General features: G+C 44.6%; 1 protein-coding gene across 4 annotated transcripts in view; it reads left to right on the top strand.

Moving 5' to 3' along the window:
• LOC124147802 (UDP-glucuronic acid decarboxylase 1-like) overlaps nt 1-24,407 on the top strand; it is an 87,227-nt gene that overhangs the window by 55,540 nt on the left and 7,280 nt on the right. For all 4 annotated transcript variants that reach the window (XM_048390487.1, XM_048390489.1, XM_048390488.1 and 1 more), the window contains 5 exons: nt 15,316-15,373; nt 18,135-18,315; nt 20,052-20,156; nt 21,453-21,512; nt 23,547-23,668. In XM_048390487.1, coding sequence (XP_048246444.1) covers nt 15,316-15,373; nt 18,135-18,315; nt 20,052-20,156; nt 21,453-21,512; nt 23,547-23,668 — 526 coding nt within the window. The remainder of the gene's footprint in view (nt 1-15,315; nt 15,374-18,134; nt 18,316-20,051; nt 20,157-21,452; nt 21,513-23,546; nt 23,669-24,407) is intronic.

The raw sequence follows: 24,407 nt of genomic DNA on the forward strand, positions 1-24,407 counted from the left end.
AAGTCTCTATGTGGGATTGGTCAATACTCCTGTGTGTGTGTGTGTGTGCAAAGGCATGAAAGTCTCTGTGGGATTGGTCAATACTCCTGTGTGTGTGTGTGTGTGCAAAGGAATGAAAGTCTCTATGAGGGATTGGTCAATACTTCTGTGTGTGTGTGTGCAAAGGCATGAAAGTATCTATGAGGGATTGGTCAATACTCCTGTGTGTGTGTGTGTGTGCAAAGGCATGAAAGTCTCTATGAGGGATTGGTCAATACTTCTGTGTGTGTGTGCAAAGGCATGAAAGTCTCTATGAGGGATTGGTCAATACTTCTGTGTGTGTGTGCAAAGGTATGAAAGTCTCTATGAGGGATTGGTCAATACTCCTGTGTGTGTGTGCAAAGGGCTGGAAAGTCTCTATGAGGGATTGGTCAATACTCCTGTCTGTGTGTGTGCAAAGGCATGAAAGTCTCTATGAGGGATTGGTCAATACTCCTGTCTGTGTGTGTGCAAAGGCATGAAAGTATCTATGAGGGATTGGTCAATACTCCTGTGTGTGTGTGTGTGTGCAAAGGTATGAAAGTATCTATGAGGGATTGGTCAATACTCCTGTGTGTGTGTGTGTGTGTGTGTGCAAAGGCATGGAAGTCTCTATGAGGGATTGGTCAATACTCCTGTGTGTGTGTGTGTCTGTGTGCAAAGGCATGAAAGTCTCTATGAGGGATTGGTCAATACTTCTGTGTGTGTGTGTGCAAAGGCATGAAAGTCTCTATGAGGGATTGGTCAATACTTCTGTGTGTGTGTGTGTGTGCAAAGGCATGAAAGTCTCTATGAGGGATTGGTCAATACTCCTGTGTGTCTGTGTGTGTGTGCAAAGGCATGAAAGTCTCTATGAGGGATTGGTCAATACTTCTGTTTGTGTGTGCAAAGGCATGAAAGTCTCTATGAGGGATTGGTCAATACTCCTGTGTGTGTGTGTGCAAAGGCATGAAAGTATCTATGAGGGATTGGTCAATACTCCTGTGTGTGTGTGTGTGCAAAGGCATGAAAGTCTCTATGAGGGATTGGTCAATACTTCTCTGTGTGTGTGTGTGTGCAAAGGCATGAAAGTCTCTATGAGGGATTGGTCAATACTTCTCTGTGTGTGTGTGTGTGCAAAGGCATGAAAGTCTCTATGAGGGATTGGTCAATACTCCTGTGTGTGTGTGTGTGTGTGCAAAGGCATGAAAGTATCTATGAGGGATTGGTCAATACTCCTCTGTGTGTATGTGTGTGCAAAGGCATGAAAGTCTCTATGAGGGATTGGTCAATACTCCTGTGTGTGTGTGTGTGTGTGCAAAGGCATGAAAGTCTCTATGAGGGATTGGTCAATACTTCTGTGTGTGTGTGTGCAAAGGCATGAAAGTCTCTATGAGGGATTGGTCAATACTCCTGTGTGTGTGTGTGTGTGCAAAGGCATGAAAGTCTCTATGAGGGATTGGTCAATACTTCTGTGTGTGTGTGTGTGTGCAAAGGCATGAAAGTCTCTATGAGGGATTGGTCAATACTTCTGTGTGTGTGTGCAAAGGCATGAAAGTCTCTATGAGGGATTGGTCAATACTCCTGTGTGTGTGTGCAAAGGCATGAAAGTCTCTATGAGGGATTGGTCAATACTTCTGTGTGTGTGTGTGTGTGCAAAGGCATGAAAGTCTCTATGAGGGATTGGTCAATACTCCTGTGTGTGTGTGTGTGTGTGTGTGTGTGTGCAAAGGCATGAAAGTCTCTATGAGGGATTGGTCAATACTCCTGTGTGTGTGTGCAAAGGCATGAAAGTCTCTATGAGGGATTGGTCAATACTTCTGTGTGTGTGTGTGCAAAGGCATGAAAGTATCTATGAGGGATTGGTCAATACTCCTGTGTGTGTGTGTGTGTGTGCAAAGGCTGGAAAGTATCTATGAGGGATTGGTCAATACTTCTGTGTGTGTGTGTGCAAAGGCATGAAAGTATCTATGAGGGATTGGTCAATACTCCTGTGTGTGTGTGTGTGTGCAAAGGCATGAAAGTCTCTATGAGGGATTGGTCAATACTTCTGTGTGTGTGTGTGCAAAGGCATGAAAGTATCTATGAGGGATTGGTCAATACTCCTGTGTGTGTGTGTGTGTGCAAAGGCTGGAAAGTATCTATGAGGGATTGGTCAATACTTCTGTGTGTGTGTGTGCAAAGGCATGAAAGTATCTATGAGGGATTGGTCAATACTCCTGTGTGTGTGTGTGTGTGCAAAGGCATGAACGTCTCTATGAGGGATTGGTCAATACTCCTGTGTGTGTGTGTGTGTGTGCAAAGGCATGAAAGTCTCTATGAGGGATTGGTCAATACTCCTGTGTGTGTGTGTGCAAAGGCTGGAAAGTCTCTATGAGGGATTGGTCAATACTTCTGTGTGTGTGTGTGCAAAGGCATGAAAGTCTCTATGAGGGATTGGTCAATACTTCTGTGTGTGTGTGTGTGTACAAGGGCTAGAAAGTCTCTATGAGGGATTGGTCAATACTCCTGTGTGTGTGTGTGTGTGTGCAAAGGCATGAAAGTATCTATGAGGGATTGGTCAATACTCCTGTGTGTGTGTGTGCAAAGGCATGACAGTCTCTATGAGGGATTGGTCAATACTTCTGTGTGTGTGTGCAAAGGCATGAAAGTCTCTATGAGGGATTGGTCAATACTCCTGTGTGTGTGTGCAAAGGGCTGGAAAGTCTCTATGAGGGATTGGTCAATACTCCTGTGTGTGTGTGTGCAAAGGCATGAAAGTCTCTATGTGGGATTGGTCAATACTCCTGTGTGTGTGTGTGCAAAGGCATGAAAGTATCTATGAGGGATTGGTCAATACTTCTGTGTGTGTGTGTGCAAAGGCATGAAAGTCTCTATGTGGGATTGGTCAATACTCCTGTGTGTGTGTGTGTGTGTGCAAAGGCATGAAAGTCTCTGTGGGATTGGTCAATACTCCTGTGTGTGTGTGTGTGTGTGCAAAGGAATGAAAGTCTCTATGAGGGATTGGTCAATACTTCTGTGTGTGTGTGTGCAAAGGCATGAAAGTATCTATGAGGGATTGGTCAATACTCCTGTGTGTGTGTGTGTGTGCAAAGGCATGAAAGTCTCTATGAGGGATTGGTCAATACTTCTGTGTGTGTGTGCAAAGGCATGAAAGTCTCTATGAGGGATTGGTCAATACTTCTGTGTGTGTGTGCAAAGGTATGAAAGTCTCTATGAGGGATTGGTCAATACTCCTGTGTGTGTGTGCAAAGGGCTGGAAAGTCTCTATGAGGGATTGGTCAATACTCCTGTCTGTGTGTGTGCAAAGGCATGAAAGTCTCTATGAGGGATTGGTCAATACTCCTGTCTGTGTGTGTGCAAAGGCATGAAAGTATCTATGAGGGATTGGTCAATACTCCTGTGTGTGTGTGTGCAAGGGCTGGAAAGTCTCTATGAGGGATTGGTCAATACTTCTGTGTGTGTGTGTGCAAGGGCTGGAAAGTCTCTATGAGGGATTGGTCAATACTCCTGTGTGTGTGTGTGCAAAGGCATGAAAGTATCTATGAGGGATTGGTCAATACTTCTGTGTGTGTGTGTGCAAGGGCTGGAAAGTCTCTATGAGGGATTGGTCAATACTCCTGTGTGTGTGTGTGCAAAGGCATGAAAGTATCTATGAGGGATTGGTCAATACTTCTGTGTGTGTGTGCAAGGGCTGGAAAGTCTCTATGAGGGATTGGTCAATACTCCTGTGTGTGTGTGTGTGCAAAGGCATGAAAGTCTCTATGAGGGATTGGTCAATACTTCTGTGTGTGTGTATGTGCAAAGGCATGAAAGTATCTATGAGGGATTGGTCAATACTTCTGTGGGTATGTGTGTGCACAAAGGCATGAAAGTCTCTATGAGGGATTGGTCAATACTCCTGTGTGTGTGTGTGCAAAGGCATGAAAGTATCTATGAGGGATTGGTCAATACTTCTGTGTGTGTGTGTGTGTACAAGGGCTAGAAAGTCTCTATGAGGGATTGGTCAATACTCCTGTGTGTGTGTGTGCAAAGGCATGAAAGTCTCTATGAGGGATTGGTCAATACTCCTGTGTGTCTGTGTGCAAAGGCATGAAAGTCTCTATGAGGGATTTGTCAATACTTCTGTGTGTGTGTGTGTGTGTGCAAAGGCATGAAAGTCTCTATGAGGGATTGGTCAATACTCCTGTGTGTGTGTGTGCAAAGGCATGAAAGTCTCTATGAGGGATTTGTCAATACTTCTGTGTGTGTGTGTGTGTGTGCAAAGGCATGAAAGTCTCAATGAGGGATTGGTCAATACTCCTGTGTGTGTGTGTGCAAAGGGATGAAAGTCTCTATGAGGGATTGGTCAATACTCCTGTGTGTCTGTGTGCAAAGGCATGAAAGTCTCTATGAGGGATTGGTCAATACTCCTGTGTGTGTGTGTGTGTGTGCAAAGGCATGAAAGTCTCTATGAGGGATTGGTCAATACTCCTGTGTGTGTGTGTGCAAAGGCATGAAAGTCTCTATGAGGGATTGGTCAATACTTCTGTGTGTGTGTGTGTGTACAAGGGCTAGAAAGTCTCTATGAGGGATTGGTCAATACTTCTGTGTGTGTGTGTGTGTGTACAAGGGCTAGAAAGTCTCTATGAGGGATTGGTCAATACTCCTGTGTGTGTGTGTGCAAAGGCATGAAAGTCTCTATGAGGGATTGGTCAATACTTCTGTGTGTGTGTGTGCAAAGGGATGAAAGTCTCTATGAGGGATTGGTCAATACTTCTGTGTGTGTGTGTGTGTACAAGGGCTAGAAAGTCTGAGGGATTGGTCAATACTCCTGTGTGTGTGTGTGCAAAGGCATGAAAGTCTCTATGAGGGATTGGTCAATACTTCTGTGTGTGTGTGTGTGTACAAGGGTTAGAAAGTCTCTATGAGGGATTGGTCAATACTCCTGTGTGTCTGTGTGCAGAGGAATGAATGTCTCTATGAGGGATTTGTCAATACTTCTGTGTGTGTGTGTGCAAAGGCATGAAAGTCTCTATGAGGGATTGGTCAATACTTCTGTGTGTGTGTGCAAAGGCATGAAAGTCTCTATGAGGGATTTGTCAATACTTCTGTGTGTGTGTGTGCAAAGGCATGAAAGTCTCTATGAGGGATTTGTCAATACTTCTGTGTGTGTGTGTGTGCAAAGGCATGAAAGTCTCTATGAGGGATTTTTCAATACTTCTGTGTGTGTGTGTGTGTGCAAAGGCATGAAAGTCTCTATGAGGGATTGGTCAATACTTCTGTGTGTGTGTGTGCAAAGGCATGAAAGTCTCTATGAGGGATTGGTCAATACTCCTGTGTGTGTGTGTGTGTGTGCAAAGGCATGAAAGTCTCTATGAGGGATTTGTCAATACTCCTCTGTGTGTGTTTGCAAAGGCATGAAAGTCTCTATGAGGGATTTGTCAATACTTCTGTGTGTGTGTGTGCAAAGGCATGAAAGTCTCTATGAGGGATTGGTCAATACTTCTGTGTGTGTGTGTGCAAAGGCATGAAAGTCTCTATGAGGGATTGGTCAATACTTCTGTGTGTGTGTGCAAAGGCATGAAAGTCTCTATGAGGGATTGGTCAATACTTCTCTGTGTGTGTGCAAAGGCATGAAAGTCTCTATGAGGGATTGGTCAATACTTCTGTGTGTGTGTGCAAAGGCATGAAAGTCTCTATGAGGGATTGGTCAATACTTCTGTGTGTGTGTGCAAAGGCATGAAAGTCTCTATGAGGGATTGGTCAATACTTCTGTGTGTGTGTGCAAAGGCATGAAAGTATCTATGAGGGATTGGTCAATACTCCTGTGTGTGTGTGTGCAAAGGCATGAAAGTATCTATGAGGGATTGGTCAATACTTCTGTGTGTGTGTGCAAGGGCTGGAAAGTCTCTATGAGGGATTGGTCAATACTCCTGTGTGTGTGTGTGTGCAAAGGCATGAAAGTCTCTATGAGGGATTGGTCAATACTTCTGTGTGTGTGTGTGTGCAAAGGCATGAAAGTCTCTATGAGGGATTGGTCAATACTTCTGTGTGTATGTGTGTGCGCAAAGGCATGAAAGTCTCTATGAGGGATTGGTCAATACTCCTGTGTGTGTGTGTGCAAAGGCATGAAAGTATCTATGAGGGATTGGTCAATACTTCTGTGTGTGTGTGTGTGTACAAGGGCTAGAAAGTCTCTATGAGGGATTGGTCAATACTCCTGTGTGTGTGTGCAAAGGCATGAAAGTCTCTATGAGGGATTGGTCAATACTCCTGTGTGTCTGTGTGCAAAGGCATGAAAGTCTCTATGAGGGATTTGTCAATACTTCTGTGTGTGTGTGTGTGTGTGCAAAGGCATGAAAGTCTCTATGAGGGATTGGTCAATACTCCTGTGTGTGTGTGTGCAAAGGCATGAAAGTCTCTATGAGGGATTGGTCAATACTCCTGTGTGTCTGTGTGCAAAGGCATGAAAGTCTCTATGAGGGATTTGTCAATACTTCTGTGTGTGTGTGTGTGTGTGCAAAGGCATGAAAGTCTCTATGAGGGATTGGTCAATACTCCTGTGTGTGTGTGTGCAAAGGCATGAAAGTCTCTATGAGGGATTGGTCAATACTCCTGTGTGTCTGTGTGCAAAGGCATGAAAGTCTCTATGAGGGATTGGTCAATACTCCTGTGTGTGTGTGTGTGTGTGTGCAAAGGCATGAAAGTCTCTATGAGGGATTGGTCAATACTCCTGTGTGTGTGTGTGCAAAGGCATGAAAGTCTCTATGAGGGATTGGTCAATACTTCTGTGTGTGTGTGTGTGTACAAGGGCTAGAAAGTCTCTATGAGGGATTGGTCAATACTTCTGTGTGTGTGTGTGTGTGTACAAGGGCTAGAAAGTCTCTATGAGGGATTGGTCAATACTCCTGTGTGTGTGTGTGCAAAGGCATGAAAGTCTCTATGAGGGATTGGTCAATACTTCTGTGTGTGTGTGTGCAAAGGCATGAAAGTCTCTATGAGGGATTGGTCAATACTTCTGTGTGTGTGTGTGTGTACAAGGGCTAGAAAGTCTGAGGGATTGGTCAATACTCCTGTGTGTGTGTGTGCAAAGGCATGAAAGTCTCTATGAGGGATTGGTCAATACTTCTGTGTGTGTGTGTGTGTACAAGGGCTAGAAAGTCTCTATGAGGGATTGGTCAATACTCCTGTGTGTCTGTGTGCAGAGGAATGAAAGTCTCTATGAGGGATTTGTCAATACTTCTGTGTGTGTGTGTGCAAAGGCATGAAAGTCTCTATGAGGGATTGGTCAATACTTCTGTGTGTGTGTGTGCAAAGGCATGAAAGTCTCTATGAGGGATTGGTCAATACTCCTGTCTGTGTGTGTGCAAAGGCATGAAAGTATCTATGAGGGATTGGTCAATACTCCTGTGTGTGTGTGTGCAAGGGCTGGAAAGTCTCTATGAGGGATTGGTCAATACTTCTGTGTGTGTGTGTGCAAGGGCTGGAAAGTCTCTATGAGGGATTGGTCAATACTCCTGTGTGTGTGTGTGCAAAGGCATGAAAGTATCTATGAGGGATTGGTCAATACTTCTGTGTGTGTGTGTGCAAGGGCTGGAAAGTCTCTATGAGGGATTGGTCAATACTCCTGTGTGTGTGTGTGCAAAGGCATGAAAGTATCTATGAGGGATTGGTCAATACTTCTGTGTGTGTGTGCAAGGGCTGGAAAGTCTCTATGAGGGATTGGTCAATACTCCTGTGTGTGTGTGTGTGCAAAGGCATGAAAGTCTCTATGAGGGATTGGTCAATACTTCTGTGTGTGTGTATGTGCAAAGGCATGAAAGTATCTATGAGGGATTGGTCAATACTTCTGTGGGTATGTGTGTGCACAAAGGCATGAAAGTCTCTATGAGGGATTGGTCAATACTCCTGTGTGTGTGTGTGCAAAGGCATGAAAGTATCTATGAGGGATTGGTCAATACTTCTGTGTGTGTGTGTGTGTACAAGGGCTAGAAAGTCTCTATGAGGGATTGGTCAATACTCCTGTGTGTGTGTGTGCAAAGGCATGAAAGTCTCTATGAGGGATTGGTCAATACTCCTGTGTGTCTGTGTGCAAAGGCATGAAAGTCTCTATGAGGGATTTGTCAATACTTCTGTGTGTGTGTGTGTGTGTGCAAAGGCATGAAAGTCTCTATGAGGGATTGGTCAATACTCCTGTGTGTGTGTGTGCAAAGGCATGAAAGTCTCTATGAGGGATTTGTCAATACTTCTGTGTGTGTGTGTGTGTGTGCAAAGGCATGAAAGTCTCAATGAGGGATTGGTCAATACTCCTGTGTGTGTGTGTGCAAAGGGATGAAAGTCTCTATGAGGGATTGGTCAATACTCCTGTGTGTCTGTGTGCAAAGGCATGAAAGTCTCTATGAGGGATTGGTCAATACTCCTGTGTGTGTGTGTGTGTGTGCAAAGGCATGAAAGTCTCTATGAGGGATTGGTCAATACTCCTGTGTGTGTGTGTGCAAAGGCATGAAAGTCTCTATGAGGGATTGGTCAATACTTCTGTGTGTGTGTGTGTGTACAAGGGCTAGAAAGTCTCTATGAGGGATTGGTCAATACTTCTGTGTGTGTGTGTGTGTGTACAAGGGCTAGAAAGTCTCTATGAGGGATTGGTCAATACTCCTGTGTGTGTGTGTGCAAAGGCATGAAAGTCTCTATGAGGGATTGGTCAATACTTCTGTGTGTGTGTGTGCAAAGGGATGAAAGTCTCTATGAGGGATTGGTCAATACTTCTGTGTGTGTGTGTGTGTACAAGGGCTAGAAAGTCTGAGGGATTGGTCAATACTCCTGTGTGTGTGTGTGCAAAGGCATGAAAGTCTCTATGAGGGATTGGTCAATACTTCTGTGTGTGTGTGTGTGTACAAGGGTTAGAAAGTCTCTATGAGGGATTGGTCAATACTCCTGTGTGTCTGTGTGCAGAGGAATGAATGTCTCTATGAGGGATTTGTCAATACTTCTGTGTGTGTGTGTGCAAAGGCATGAAAGTCTCTATGAGGGATTGGTCAATACTTCTGTGTGTGTGTGCAAAGGCATGAAAGTCTCTATGAGGGATTTGTCAATACTTCTGTGTGTGTGTGTGCAAAGGCATGAAAGTCTCTATGAGGGATTTGTCAATACTTCTGTGTGTGTGTGTGTGCAAAGGCATGAAAGTCTCTATGAGGGATTTTTCAATACTTCTGTGTGTGTGTGTGTGTGCAAAGGCATGAAAGTCTCTATGAGGGATTGGTCAATACTTCTGTGTGTGTGTGTGCAAAGGCATGAAAGTCTCTATGAGGGATTGGTCAATACTCCTGTGTGTGTGTGTGTGTGCAAAGGCATGAAAGTCTCTATGAGGGATTTGTCAATACTCCTCTGTGTGTGTTTGCAAAGGCATGAAAGTCTCTATGAGGGATTTGTCAATACTTCTGTGTGTGTGTGTGCAAAGGCATGAAAGTCTCTATGAGGGATTGGTCAATACTTCTGTGTGTGTGTGTGCAAAGGCATGAAAGTCTCTATGAGGGATTGGTCAATACTTCTGTGTGTGTGTGCAAAGGCATGAAAGTCTCTATGAGGGATTGGTCAATACTTCTCTGTGTGTGTGCAAAGGCATGAAAGTCTCTATGAGGGATTGGTCAATACTTCTGTGTGTGTGTGCAAAGGCATGAAAGTCTCTATGAGGGATTGGTCAATACTTCTGTGTGTGTGTGCAAAGGCATGAAAGTCTCTATGAGGGATTGGTCAATACTTCTGTGTGTGTGTGCAAAGGCATGAAAGTATCTATGAGGGATTGGTCAATACTCCTGTGTGTGTGTGTGCAAAGGCATGAAAGTATCTATGAGGGATTGGTCAATACTTCTGTGTGTGTGTGCAAGGGCTGGAAAGTCTCTATGAGGGATTGGTCAATACTCCTGTGTGTGTGTGTGTGCAAAGGCATGAAAGTCTCTATGAGGGATTGGTCAATACTTCTGTGTGTGTGTGTGTGCAAAGGCATGAAAGTATCTATGAGGGATTGGTCAATACTTCTGTGTGTATGTGTGTGCGCAAAGGCATGAAAGTCTCTATGAGGGATTGGTCAATACTCCTGTGTGTGTGTGTGCAAAGGCATGAAAGTATCTATGAGGGATTGGTCAATACTTCTGTGTGTGTGTGTGTGTACAAGGGCTAGAAAGTCTCTATGAGGGATTGGTCAATACTCCTGTGTGTGTGTGCAAAGGCATGAAAGTCTCTATGAGGGATTGGTCAATACTCCTGTGTGTCTGTGTGCAAAGGCATGAAAGTCTCTATGAGGGATTTGTCAATACTTCTGTGTGTGTGTGTGTGTGTGCAAAGGCATGAAAGTCTCTATGAGGGATTGGTCAATACTCCTGTGTGTGTGTGTGCAAAGGCATGAAAGTCTCTATGAGGGATTGGTCAATACTCCTGTGTGTCTGTGTGCAAAGGCATGAAAGTCTCTATGAGGGATTTGTCAATACTTCTGTGTGTGTGTGTGTGTGTGCAAAGGCATGAAAGTCTCTATGAGGGATTGGTCAATACTCCTGTGTGTGTGTGTGCAAAGGCATGAAAGTCTCTATGAGGGATTGGTCAATACTCCTGTGTGTCTGTGTGCAAAGGCATGAAAGTCTCTATGAGGGATTGGTCAATACTCCTGTGTGTGTGTGTGTGTGTGTGCAAAGGCATGAAAGTCTCTATGAGGGATTGGTCAATACTCCTGTGTGTGTGTGTGCAAAGGCATGAAAGTCTCTATGAGGGATTGGTCAATACTTCTGTGTGTGTGTGTGTGTACAAGGGCTAGAAAGTCTCTATGAGGGATTGGTCAATACTTCTGTGTGTGTGTGTGTGTGTACAAGGGCTAGAAAGTCTCTATGAGGGATTGGTCAATACTCCTGTGTGTGTGTGTGCAAAGGCATGAAAGTCTCTATGAGGGATTGGTCAATACTTCTGTGTGTGTGTGTGCAAAGGCATGAAAGTCTCTATGAGGGATTGGTCAATACTTCTGTGTGTGTGTGTGTGTACAAGGGCTAGAAAGTCTGAGGGATTGGTCAATACTCCTGTGTGTGTGTGTGCAAAGGCATGAAAGTCTCTATGAGGGATTGGTCAATACTTCTGTGTGTGTGTGTGTGTACAAGGGCTAGAAAGTCTCTATGAGGGATTGGTCAATACTCCTGTGTGTCTGTGTGCAGAGGAATGAAAGTCTCTATGAGGGATTTGTCAATACTTCTGTGTGTGTGTGTGCAAAGGCATGAAAGTCTCTATGAGGGATTGGTCAATACTTCTGTGTGTGTGTGCAAAGGCATGAAAGTCTCTATGAGGGATTTGTCAATACTTCTGTGTGTGTGTGTGCAAAGGCATGAAAGTCTCTATGAGGGATTTGTCAATACTTCTGTGTGTGTGTGTGTGCAAAGGCATGAAAGTCTCTATGAGGGATTTTTCAATACTTCTGTGTGTGTGTGTGTGTGCAAAGGCATGAAAGTCTCTATGAGGGATTGGTCAATACTTCTGTGTGTGTGTGTGCAAAGGCATGAAAGTCTCTATGAGGGATTGGTCAATACTCCTGTGTGTGTGTGTGCAAAGGCATGAAAGTCTCTATGAGGGATTTGTCAATACTCCTGTGTGTGTGTTTGCAAAGGCATGAAAGTCTCTATGAGGGATTTGTCAATACTTCTGTGTGTGTGTGTGCAAAGGCATGAAAGTCTCTATGAGGGATTGGTCAATACTTCTGTGTGTGTGTGTGCAAAGGCATGAAAGTCTCTATGAGGGATTGGTCAATACTTCTGTGTGTGTGTGCAAAGGCATGAAAGTCTCTATGAGGGATTGGTCAATACTTCTGTGTGTGTGTGCAAAGGCATGAAAGTCTCTATGAGGGATTGGTCAATACTTCTGTGTGTGTGTGCAAAGGCATGAAAGTCTCTATGAGGGATTGGTCAATACTTCTGTGTGTGTGTGCAAAGGCATGAAAGTCTCTATGAGGGATTGGTCAATACTTCTGTGTGTGTGTGCAAAGGCATGAAAGTATCTATGAGGGATTGGTCAATACTCCTGTGTGTGTGTGTGTGTGCAAAGGCATGAAAGTATCTATGAGGGATTGGTCAATACTCCTGTGTGTGTGTGTGTGCAAAGGCATGAAAGTCTCTATGAGGGATTGGTCAATACTCCTGTGTGTGTGTGTGTGCAAAGGCATGAAAGTCTCTATGAGGGATTGGTCAATACTCCTGTGTGTGTGTGTGCAAAGGCATGAAAGTCTCTATGAGGGATTGGTCAATACTCCTGTGTGTGTGTGTGTGTGCAAAGGCATGAAAGTCTCTATGAGGGATTGGTCAATACTCCTGTGTGTGTGTGTGTGCAAAGGCATGAAAGTCTCTATGAGGGATTGGTCAATACTCCTGTGTGTGTGTGTGTGTGCAAAGGCATGAAAGTCTCTATGAGGGATTGGTCAATACTCCTGTGTGTGTGTGTGTGTGCAAAGGCATGAAAGTCTCTATGAGGGATTGGTCAATACTCCTGTGTGTGTGTGTGTGTGTGCAAAGGCATGAAAGTATCTATGAGGGATTGGTCAATACTCCTGTGTGTGTGTGTGTGTGCAAAGGCATGAAAGTCTCTATAAGGGATTGGTCAATACTCCTGTGTGTGTGTGTGTGTGTGTGTGCAAAGGCATGAAAGTATCTATGAGGGATTGGTCAATACTCCTGTGTGTGTGTGTGTGTGCAAAGGCATGAAAGTCTTCTATGAGGGATTGGTCAATACTCCTGTGTGTGTGTGCAAAGGCATGAAAGTCTCTATGAGGGATTGGTCAATACTCCTGTGTGTGTGTGTGCAAGGGCTGGAAAGTCTCTATGAGGGATTGGTCAATACTCCTGTGTGTGCGTGTGCAAGGGCTTGAAAGCCTCTATGAGGGATTGGTCAATACTCCTGTGTGTGTGTGTGCAAAGGCTGGAAAGTCTCTCTATGGGATTGGTCAATACCCCTGTGTGTGCATGTGCAAGGGCTGGAAAGTCTCTCTATGGGATTGGTCAATACTTCTCTGTGTGTGTGCAAAGGCTGGAAAGTCTCTATGAGGGATTGGTCAATACTTCTGTGTGTGTGTGTGTGTGTACAAGGGCTAGAAAGTCTCTATGAGGGATTGGTCAATACTCCTGTGTGTGTGTGTGCAAAGGCATGAAAGTCTCTATGAGGGATTGGTCAATACTTCTGTGTGTGTGTGTGCAAAGGCATGAAAGTCTCTATGTGGGATTGGTCAATACTTCTGTGTGTGTGTGTGTGTACAAGGGCTAGAAAGTCTGAGGGATTGGTCAATACTCCTGTGTGTGTGTGTGCAAAGGCATGAAAGTCTCTATGAGGGATTGGTCAATACTTCTGTGTGTGTGTGTGTGTACAAGGGCTAGAAAGTCTCTATGAGGGATTGGTCAATACTCCTGTGTGTCTGTGTGCAAAGGAATGAAAGTCTCTATGAGGGATTTGTCAATACTTCTGTGTGTGTGTGTGCAAAGGCATGAAAGTCTCTATGAGGGATTGGTCAATACTTCTGTGTGTGTGTGCAAAGGCATGAAAGTCTCTATGAGGGATTTGTCAATACTTCTGTGTGTGTGTGTGCAAAGGCATGAAAGTCTCTATGAGGGATTTGTCAATACTTCTGTGTGTGTGTGTGCAAAGGCATGAAAGTCTCTATGAGGGATTTTTCAATACTTCTGTGTGTGTGTGTGTGTGCAAAGGCATGAAAGTCTCTATGAGGGATTGGTCAATACTTCTGTGTGTGTGTGTGCAAAGGCATGAAAGTCTCTATGAGGGATTGGTCAATACTCCTGTGTGTGTGTGTGCAAAGGCATGAAAGTCTCTATGAGGGATTGGTCAATACTTCTGTGTGTGTGTGTGCAAAGGCATGAAAGTCTCTATGAGGGATTTGTCAATACTTATGTGTGTGTGTGTGCAAAGGCATGAAAGTCTCTATGAGGGATTGGTCAATACTTCTGTGTGTGTGTGTGCAAAGGCATGAAAGTCTCTATGAGGGATTGGTCAATACTTCTGTGTGTGTGTGCAAAGGCATGAAAGTCTCTATGAGGGATTGGTCAATACTTCTGTGTGTGTGTGCAAAGGCATGAAAGTCTCTATGAGGGATTGGTCAATACTTCTGTGTGTGTGTGCAAAGGCATGAAAGTCTCTATGAGGGATTGGTCAATACTTCTGTGTGTGTGTGCAAAGGCATGAAAGTCTCTATGAGGGATTGGTCAATACTTCTGTGTGTGTGTGCAAAGGCATGAAAGTATCTATGAGGGATTGGTCAATACTCCTGTGTGTGTGTGTGTGTGCAAAGGCATGAAAGTATCTATGAGGGATTGGTCAATACTCCTGTGTGTGTGTGTGTGCAAAGGCATGAAAGTCTCTATGAGGGATTGGTCAATACTCCTGTGTGTGTGTGTGTGTGCAAAGGCATGAAAGTCTCTATGAGGGATTGGTCAATACTCCTGTGTGTGTGTGTGCAAAGGCATGAAAGTCTCTATGAGGGATTGGTCAATACTCCTGTGTGTGTGTGTGTGTGCAAAGGCATGAAAGTCTCTATGAGGGATTGGTCAATACTCCTGTGTGTGTGTGTGTGTGCAAAGGCATGAAAGTCTCTATGAGGGATTGGTCAATACTCCTGTGTGTGTGTGTGTGTGCAAAGGCATGAAAGTCTCTATGAGGGATTGGTCAATACTCCTGTGTGTGTGTGTGTGTGCAAAGGCATGAAAGTATCTATGAGGGATTGGTCAATACTCCTGTGTGTGTGTGTGTGTGCAAAGGCATGAAAGTCTCTATAAGGGATTGGTCAATACTCCTGTGTGTGTGTGTGTGTGTGCAAAGGCATGAAAGTATCTATGAGGGATTGGTCAATACTCCTGTGTGTGTGTGTGTGTGCAAAGGCATGAAAGTCTCTATGAGGGATTGGTCAATACTCCTGTGTGTGTGTGCAAAGGCATGAAAGTCTCTATGAGGGATTGGTCAATACTCCTGTGTGTGTGTGTGCAAGGGCTGGAAAGTCTCTATGAGGGATTGGTCAATACTCCTGTGTGTGTGTGTGCAAGGGCTTGAAAGCCTCTATGAGGGATTGGTCAATACTCCTGTGTGTGTGTGTGCAAAGGCTGGAAAGTCTCTCTATGGGATTGGTCAATACCCCTGTGTGTGCATGTGCAAGGGCTGGAAAGTCTCTCTATGGGATTGGTCAATACTTCTCTGTGTGTGTGCAAAGGCTTGAAAGTCTCTATGAGGGATTGGTCAATACTCCTGTGTGTGTGTGTGCAAGGGCTGGAAAGTCTCTCTATGGGATTTGTCAATACTCCTGTTTCTTTGCTTCAGGAAGAAGACCTATCCTGAGGTGAAGTTCTTGACCTATAAAGACAGGAAGAGGATTTTGGTAAGGTCTACCATTAAAGATGTTTGAGTGATTACAAAATTAACCAGCAGTAAAATACTAAAAGTATGGAATGTTTTTTCATGCGGGATTGGAATGTGTAGTCATTGTGACTATTGATTATATGTAAATCTTTGCACAGGTGACCCGGGAACATATTGACCATGCCTGCCATAAAAGGCGACTATGCCGGTATATTGTCCCTCTTGAGCTGCATGTACTGCCAGATTTACCCAGGTCCCTCGGCTGAAGGTTTGAGTGGAGAGTGCCATTTGGGGTCACTGTTCTGCGACTATGCTTGTCGTAAGAGGCAACTAATGGAATCAGGTTTTCAGGCTCACTGACTTGGTTCCTGCATGCTCATGATGTCAATTACTGGATTGTCTGGTCCAGACTTGATTATTTACAGACCGCCATCATATAGCTGGAATATTGATGAGTGCAGTATTAAACAACACACATAACATCAATCTTTGCACAGGTGGTATTGATGTTGGCCCATGTGTGTTGAGTCATATCAGGTCAGCAACACAGTCTGTGAGCACAGCTACTTCACAAGCCAGCAGGGGGCACGGATGGCCTTGTCGTCTAAGGTGCCACGATTTGCTGTGCAGAGTTGCTTCCCTTGGGCACACCAGAAACCTATGATTGTGGGTTCGAATCCAGGTTCGCCCAGATTATGTTTCTAGGTTTGTCAGCACCATACCCGTGCTCGTGGGTTTTCACTCACTCACTCACTCACTTACTCACTCACTCGCTCACAAGCCAGCGTGGAGTTGGGACCCCTACAGATGCGCAATCAACTCAGCTGCCCCGGAGGGTTTAGTTCTGTGTGTCATGTCACTATTTTATGACGCCCCACTGCTACTTTTGTGCAGAAAATAGGACCCCAAAGAAAATCGCAAAATTTCAATCTTTCTGATGTTTTGAAAATGAAATGACTACTTTCTGCCCAAAATATATTGTCACACATACTTTGAAGATTATAGTTACCACAACTCTGCATGTTATGACATATAGTTGTACATATAATTATTTATAAATGCCCACTGACAGTGACTGGGAAAGAAGTACCTTTCTGTTGATGTTATCTTCCATGGTGATGCAGTCATCAAATCAACTCTTTCAGTAAGAGGTGGTTATTATGATTTGATCCTTCTGATTGAGCAATCAAAATCGAGTATTTCCCTAATTCATGTTCGAATTATGTGATAATGATATGGCAATATTTTTATCTGTCATCCTATGGTCATTTTTCATATGGGTGACTTGAATTAATTATATCCTGATACTGTGTTCTGGCTGGTATATTGTGCCTCTTGAGCTGCATGTACTGCCAGATTTACACAGGTCCCTCGGCTGAAGGTTTGAGTGGAAGTGCCTTTTGGGGTCACTGTTCTGCGACTATGCTTGTCGTAAGAGGCAACTAATGGAATCCGGTGGTCAGGCTCCCTGACTTGGTTGCTGCATGTCATCGTATCTCAATTGTGTGGATCAATGCTCATGATGTCAATCACTGGATTGTCTGGTCCAGACTCAATTATTTACAGACCAGTCATATAGCTGGAATATTGCTAAGTGCGGGGTTAAACAACAAAGAAACAAACAAACAAACAAAGCTGGTTGCCAGGGATAAACACGACCACTAGTCTGCTAGTTGCCAGGGAAAAACACGACCGCTTGTCTGCTAGTTGCCAGGGAAAAACACCACTGCTAGTCTGCTAGTTGCCAGGGAAAAACACCACTGCTAGTCTGCTAGTTGCCAGGGAAAAACACCACTGCTAGTCTGCTAGTTGCCAGGGATAAACACGACCGCTTGTCTGCTAGTTGCCAGGGATAAACACGACCGCTAGTCTGCTAGTTGCCAGGGAGAAACACGACCACTAGTCTGCTAGTTGCCAGGGATAAACACGACCGCTTGTCTGCTAGTTGCCAGGGAAAAACACGACCGCTAGTCTGCTAGTTGCCAGGGAAAAACACCACTGCTAGTCTGCTAGTTGCCAGGGATAAACACGACCGCTTGTCTGCTAGTTGCCAGGGATAAACACGACCGCTAGTCTGCTAGTTGCCAGGGAGAAACACGACCACTAGTCTGCTAGTTGTCAGGGAAAAACACCACTGCTAGTCTGCTAGTTGCCAGGGATAAACACCACTGCTAGTCTGCTAGTTGCCAGGGATAAACACCACCGCTAGTCTGCTAGTTGCCAGGGATAAACACGACCACTAGTCTGCTAGTTGCCAGGGATAAACACGACCGCTTGTCTGCTAGTTGCCAGGGATAAACATGACCACTAGTCTGCTAGTTGCCAGGGATAAACACAACTGCTTGTCTGCTAGTTGTCAGGGATAAATACGACCGCTAGGCTGCTAGTTGCCAGGGAAAAACACGACCGCTAGTCTGCTAGTTGCCAGGGAAAAACACCACTGCTAGTCTGCTAGTTGCCAGGGAAAAACACCACCGCTAGTCTGCTAGTTGTCAGGGATAAACACCACCACTAGTCTGCTAGTTGTCAGGAAAAAACACGACCACTAGTCTGCTAGTTCTTAGAGACAGACACCACCATGGCAAACATATTTCCAAGTTGTTTTATGTTTTATTGACTTGCTTACAGGACATAAAAATCAAGAAAACATTGACAATATTAGTTTATCACCAGGCGATTCATTTTTCATATGTCGATGGTTATGCAGTAACTTTAAACTGCTGATTAGGAGTCAATCATAATCAAAAAGCAGATGCCAATTTCAGCCATTATTGTTTCAGATCACAGGCGGTGCTGGCTTTGTGGGGTCTCACCTTGTTGACCAGCTGATGCTCCAAGGTCATGAAGTTACTGTTGTTGACAACTTTTTCACTGGCAGAAAGCGGAATGTTGAACACTGGATGGGACACGAAAACTTTGAACTGCTTCACCACGACATCGTCAACCCCCTGTACATTGAAGGTCAGTTGCATCAGATTGTCTCCCCTGTGCGTTGAAGGTCACTTGTATCAGATTGTGTCCCCTGTACATTGAAGGTCACTTGTACATTGAAGGTCAGTTGTACATTGAAGGTCAGTTGTACATTGAAGGTCACTTGTACATTGAAGGTCACTTGTACATTGAAGGTCAGTTGTACGTTGAAGGTCACTTGTACATTGAAGGTCACTTGTACATTGAAGGTCACTTGTACATTGAAGGTCACTTGTACATTGAAGGTCACTTGTACGTTGAAGGTCACTTGTACATTGAAGGTCAGTCGTACATTGAAGGTCAGTTGTACATTGAAGGTCAGTTGTACATTGAAGGTCAGTTGTACGTTGAAGGTCAGTTGTACATTGAAGATCACTTGTACATTGAAGGTCAGTCGTAAATTGAAGGTCAGTTGTACATTGAAGGTCAGTTGTACATTGAAGGTCAGTTGTACATTGAAGGTCACTGTATCAGATTGTCTCCCCTGAACATTGAAGGTCAGTTGTATTGGATTGTCTCCCATGTACATTGAAGGTCACTTGTACATTGAAGGTCACTTGTACATTGAAGGTCAGTTGTACATTAAAGGTCAGTTGTACATTGTAGGTCAGTTGTATCAGATTGTGTCCCCTGTACATTGAAGGTCACTTGTATCAGATTGTCTCCCCTGAACATTGAAGGTCAGTTGTACATTAAAGGTCAGTTGTATCGGATTGTCTCCCCTGAACATTTAAGGTCAGTTGTACATTGAAGGTCACTTGTATCGGATTGTGTCCCTTTGCTTGGGGATTCTGTTACAGAGTAGGTCCCTAGCATCCCTCGCTTATGGGCTGCTTGTGGAGGAAAAGTCTTCAACAAAATGCCTCTGTCTTACACAGCCTGTTTGACTGTAAATCTTCCATTTGTGAACCTGTTTAAGGAATCTATTTTCTTTTCTCGATGACTAATCTGACTTATGAGGTTGTGTTTGTTCATGTGAAGGGATGGCATGGAGTTGTGTCCCTTAGCCTTGCACGATCCAAGGTGCTCACAGCAATCGCCCATATGCGGGGCTCTCTTTACTGTTGCTGCCACTAGTCACAGCCCCTCATTGTGCTAGGCTGCCACAACCTCGCTTGGAGTTGAACTCCCAACTGACTGACCGTTGTGGTTTACAAATAAGTTATGACTGCCATGACGCCAAATACTCTTCCCCAGGCTAAATCATCTTCTTTACTTGTAAATCTGAATTGTAATTGGTATAGTTAAAGTGTATTTGGGAAGTTGGGTGCTTTTCCATTAGTCTGCATATCTCGAACGAACATTAATATGATCCTTGGTCAGTGAGTTCCATCCCCGTGCTCATCAGTGACCCTTGAAGATCTGGGGTAGAATAGGTCTTCAGCAACCCATGCTTGCCTTAAAAGGCGACTGAGCTTGTCCTAAGAGGCGACTAACGGGATCGTTTGGTCAGGCTCGCTGACTTGGTTGATGCATGTCATCGTATCCCAATTGCAATCACGGGATTGTCTGGTCCAGACTCGATTATTTTACAGACTGCCGTCATATAGCTGGAATATTGCTGAGTGCAGCGTTAAACAACAAACCAACCAACCATGCTCATCATTATGTGTTGATCACTTTCGGCTTTTCTCCCAGCTCATGTTGACATGCTGTGGTATAAATGGCTTATGGCACCGTTGAACCACAACTCACAAATCAGTTACTATGACGACATGTTTTTTCAGCGGATCAGATCTTCCACCTGGCCTCACCAGCATCCCCTCCCAACTACATGTACAACCCCATCAAGACCATCAAGACCAACACTATTGGCACCATCAACATGCTGGGTAGGTTGCTGTTTGTTGTCTAGCACCTCACACACAAGTACCTTAGCTATGTGGAGTCAGGAGCAGACAAACCAGTGATTGATATTACGACCTACAGACAAACCAGTGATTGATATTACGACCCCCAGACAAACCAGCGTTTGATATTACGACCCCCAGACAAACCAGTGATTGATATTACCACCCTCAGACAAACCAGTGATTGATATTATGACCTACAGACAAACCAGCGATTGATATTACGACCCCCAGACAAACCAGTGATTGATATTACCACCCTCAGACAAACCAGTGATTGATATTAAGACCCCAGACAAACCAGCGATTGATATTACAACGCCCAGACAAACCAGTGATTGATATTACGACCCCCAGACAAACCAGTGATTGATATTACGACCCCCAGACAAATCAGTGATTGATATTACGACCCCCAGACAAACCAGTGATTGATATTACGACCCCCAGACAAACCAGTGATTGATATTACGACCCCCCGGACAAACCAGCGATTGATATTACGAATCCCAGACAAACCAGTGATTGATATTACAACTCCTAGACAAACCACTGATTGATAATACGACCCCCAGACAAATCAGTGATTGATATTACGACCCCCAGGCAAACCAGTGATTGATAATACGACCCCCAGACAAACCAGTGATTGATATTACGACCCCCCGGACAAACCAGCGATTGATATTACGAATCCCAGACAAACCTGTGATTGATATTACAACTCCCAGACAAACCACTGATTGATAATACGACCCCCAAACAAATCAGTGATTGATATTACGACCCCCAGACAAATCAGTGATTGATATTACGACCCCCAGACAAACCAGTGATTGATATTACGACCCCAGACAAACCAGTGATTGATATTACGACCCCCCGGACAAACCAGCGATTGATATTACGAATCCCAGACAAACCAGTGATTGATATTACAACTCCCAGACAAACCACTGATTGATAATACGACCCCCAGACAAATCAGTGATTGATATAACGACCCCCAGACAAACCACTGATTGATAATACGACCCCCAGACAAATCAGTGATTGATATTACGACCCCCAGACAAACCAGTGATTGATAATACGACCCCCAGACAAACCAGTGATTGATATTACGATAACCAGACAAACCAGCGATTGATAATACGACCCCCAAACAAACCAGTGATTGATATTACAATATTACGATATAACTGGAATAATGTTAAAAGCGGCGTTAAGCCCAACTCACTCACTCACACACATAATATCTCTTCCTTGCTTGTCCAGGTCTGGCAAAGAGAGTGCGAGCCCGACTTCTTCTTGCATCCACATCCGAGGTGTATGGAGGTGAGTAATACTGTGTACTAATATGATAAATGATCAAATGATAAAGAATGTGAAGTTCCAAAAGTCAACAATGGCCGTTTCTGGTAGTTGTGTGCCGATAAATTTGGTCGATACTTTCTTTACTTTCTATATGTTTTTTTTTTTTAGGTAAATAAACTACTGAAAGTTTTGATATTTTGTAAGCTGAGCATTTATGCATACTATACGTAACTTAAAATATTCACAAAGCATACTCATTAAGCAGTTATAGCAACTTGCATTTGGGGTGTCCTTGGACTATGTGCCTGTCAACTGGGTTCGACTGTAGCATTGAGAGCTTTAAGGAACTTGATACTTAGACCAGGTGCATGTTGACATGAAAATCTAGTTGCATCAGACATAAACAGGTTGCACCCTGGTCCACGTCCGCCCGGAGAGCGGAAGGTCCGGGGTTTGATCCCCGGCCGCGCCATACCAAAAGACGTTAAAAGATGGTTCTTGTTGTTACCTTGTCTGGCGCTCGGCATTAAGGGGCTAAAACAAGGACTGGTCGGCTCGGAGTCAGTATACTGTGTCTGAGTGGGGTATTCATGTTAAACTGCGGCATGGTATCTCAGTGAGCTAGCACTATAAATCGGCATCAGTCCGGACTAGTACAAGCAGCCACACAAACACACACACGTACATGCACGTCGCTATATAAGTGCAATAATCTTGGACATGACGTTAAACACCTTTTCAGCTCACCTCACCTCACCTCACCTCACCTCACCTCACCTTACCTCACCTCCAATACATTTATCACAGTTGAAACACAGGCCGGCCTGCTGTCAGTGTCACATCATTGAATTGCTGTAAAAGTAAAACGTAATAGGAACATGTGCACATAATCTTGAAGTACTGTCATAGCGTCTGATTTGGGACAAGCGTTGTCTGAAGAACATTTGATCCCAAAGGCTAATTACCCTGTAGCCGTGACATGTAATTAACGGGAAGTGATATGGTAGTCCAGGATGGCTGACAGTCAATATACGTACAATGAAATGTTGGTGAGGATTAACAACGGGGATTACCATCTTATCAATAATGGGAGTTAAGTTAAGTCTCACGTTCTCCCTTATCATGAGCCTGGTCTACCTCCTGCGCTCAGGTGTCGCCTGAGTGGTAACCATGGTAACCCTCTTGAGTAAGTTAGGACATTATTTTTTAGTTATTTCATAATAAACAAAGTAGTTGTAACTTCTTCACTCAATCCTGATTCACTCCCCTATTTACCCAATCACCGAAACCCATCCACCCACCCTGTTACCCAGAAGCCACCCACCCACTCACTCATCAGTCCACCCACTCACTCATCAGTCCACCCACTCAACCACTCTCAAAACCACCCACCCACCCACTGTTACCCAGAAGCCACCCTCCCACTCACTCAACCACCCTGTTACCCAGAAGCCACCCACCCACTCACTCAACCACCCTGTTACCCAGAGGCCACCCTCCCACTCACTCAACCACCCTGTTACCCAGAGGCCACCCTCCCACTCACTCAACCACCCTGTTACCCAGAAGCCACCCGCCCACTCACTCAACCACCCTGTTACCCAGAAGCCACCCGCCCACTCACTCAACCACCCTGTTACCCAGAAGCCACCCGCCCACTCACTCAACCACCCTGTTACCCAGAAGCCACCCACCCACTCACCCAACCACCCTGTTACCCAGAAGCCACCCGCCCACTCACTCAACCACCCTGTTACCCAGAAGCCACCCTCCCACTCACTCAACCACCCTGTTACCCAGAAGCCACCCACCCACTAACTCAACCACCCTGTTACCCAGAAGCCACCCTCCCACTCACTCAACCACCCTGTTACCCAGAAGCCACCCACCCACTCACCCAACCACCCTGTTACCCAGAGGCCACCCACTCACTCACCAAAACTCACCAAAACTCACTCAACCACCTACTCACTGACTCACCAAAACTCACTCACTCAACCACCCACCAAACCACCCACCCAAACTCACTCACTCACGCACTGCTCGTTCCCGCAGACCCCGAGGTGCACCCCCAGACGGAGGACTACTGGGGCCACGTGAACCCCATCGGTCCCAGGGCATGCTATGACGAGGGCAAGAGAGTTGCTGAGACCACGTGTTATGCTTATGCTAAACAGGTATTCTTTGACGTTTTGTAATTACACTAACTTTTAATCAACCATGACTCCTCACTCTTACATTGTGACAACATTATCAGCACATGATATTACAGATCTAGTTTTGCAATTAATTTGATAAATATCTGTTCATCAGAGTCTCACCCATCTTCTTGAGGCAAGGGCGTTAACTGACTATAAAAGTCCAGTTTCCATCCTTTCCGAACTAGGCTGGAACTTCCTGGCTCAATCGTAGCACCACCAGTGGCTATTAAGAGTTATGTCCCTTCTATGTTCCTCCTATTGACCAATCAGATTCCATCTCTTATATCACAAACTGTGGGCACACGGTCAGGACGATCTGCTCGATAATCTAGATCTATATTGTAATAAAACGGGTCTTACCTCGTGAAGTGCATCAAATCACGTGAGCACCTTGAATAAAAGCATGAAAGAATTTACAAAATATTCACACATGCTTTGCAAATCCTGCAGTCAACCGAAACCTGCTCGTTGAAATTCCTGTTGTTAATGAACCAGATGTCTAGTTCGTTACGCGATTTTGATTTGACTATGCATAGACTCGTTAGTCCAGCCAAAATGTAACTCCATAATTGCAGCCTAGTTCAGCAAGGGTGGAAACTGGACTTCAGTCAGTTAACTCCCCTGCCTCAGGAAGATGATTTTCACCAAGTTCTCTGGAGGTAAATGCGATTGAACCAATCGTTTTGTTTTAGCCTAATGTATATATTTTTGGTGT

The sequence above is a fragment of the Haliotis rufescens genome, unplaced genomic scaffold, assembly GCF_023055435.1.
Source record: "Haliotis rufescens isolate VD_foot unplaced genomic scaffold, xgHalRufe1.0.p SCAF_9, whole genome shotgun sequence".
Lineage (NCBI taxonomy): Eukaryota > Metazoa > Mollusca > Gastropoda > Lepetellida > Haliotidae > Haliotis > Haliotis rufescens.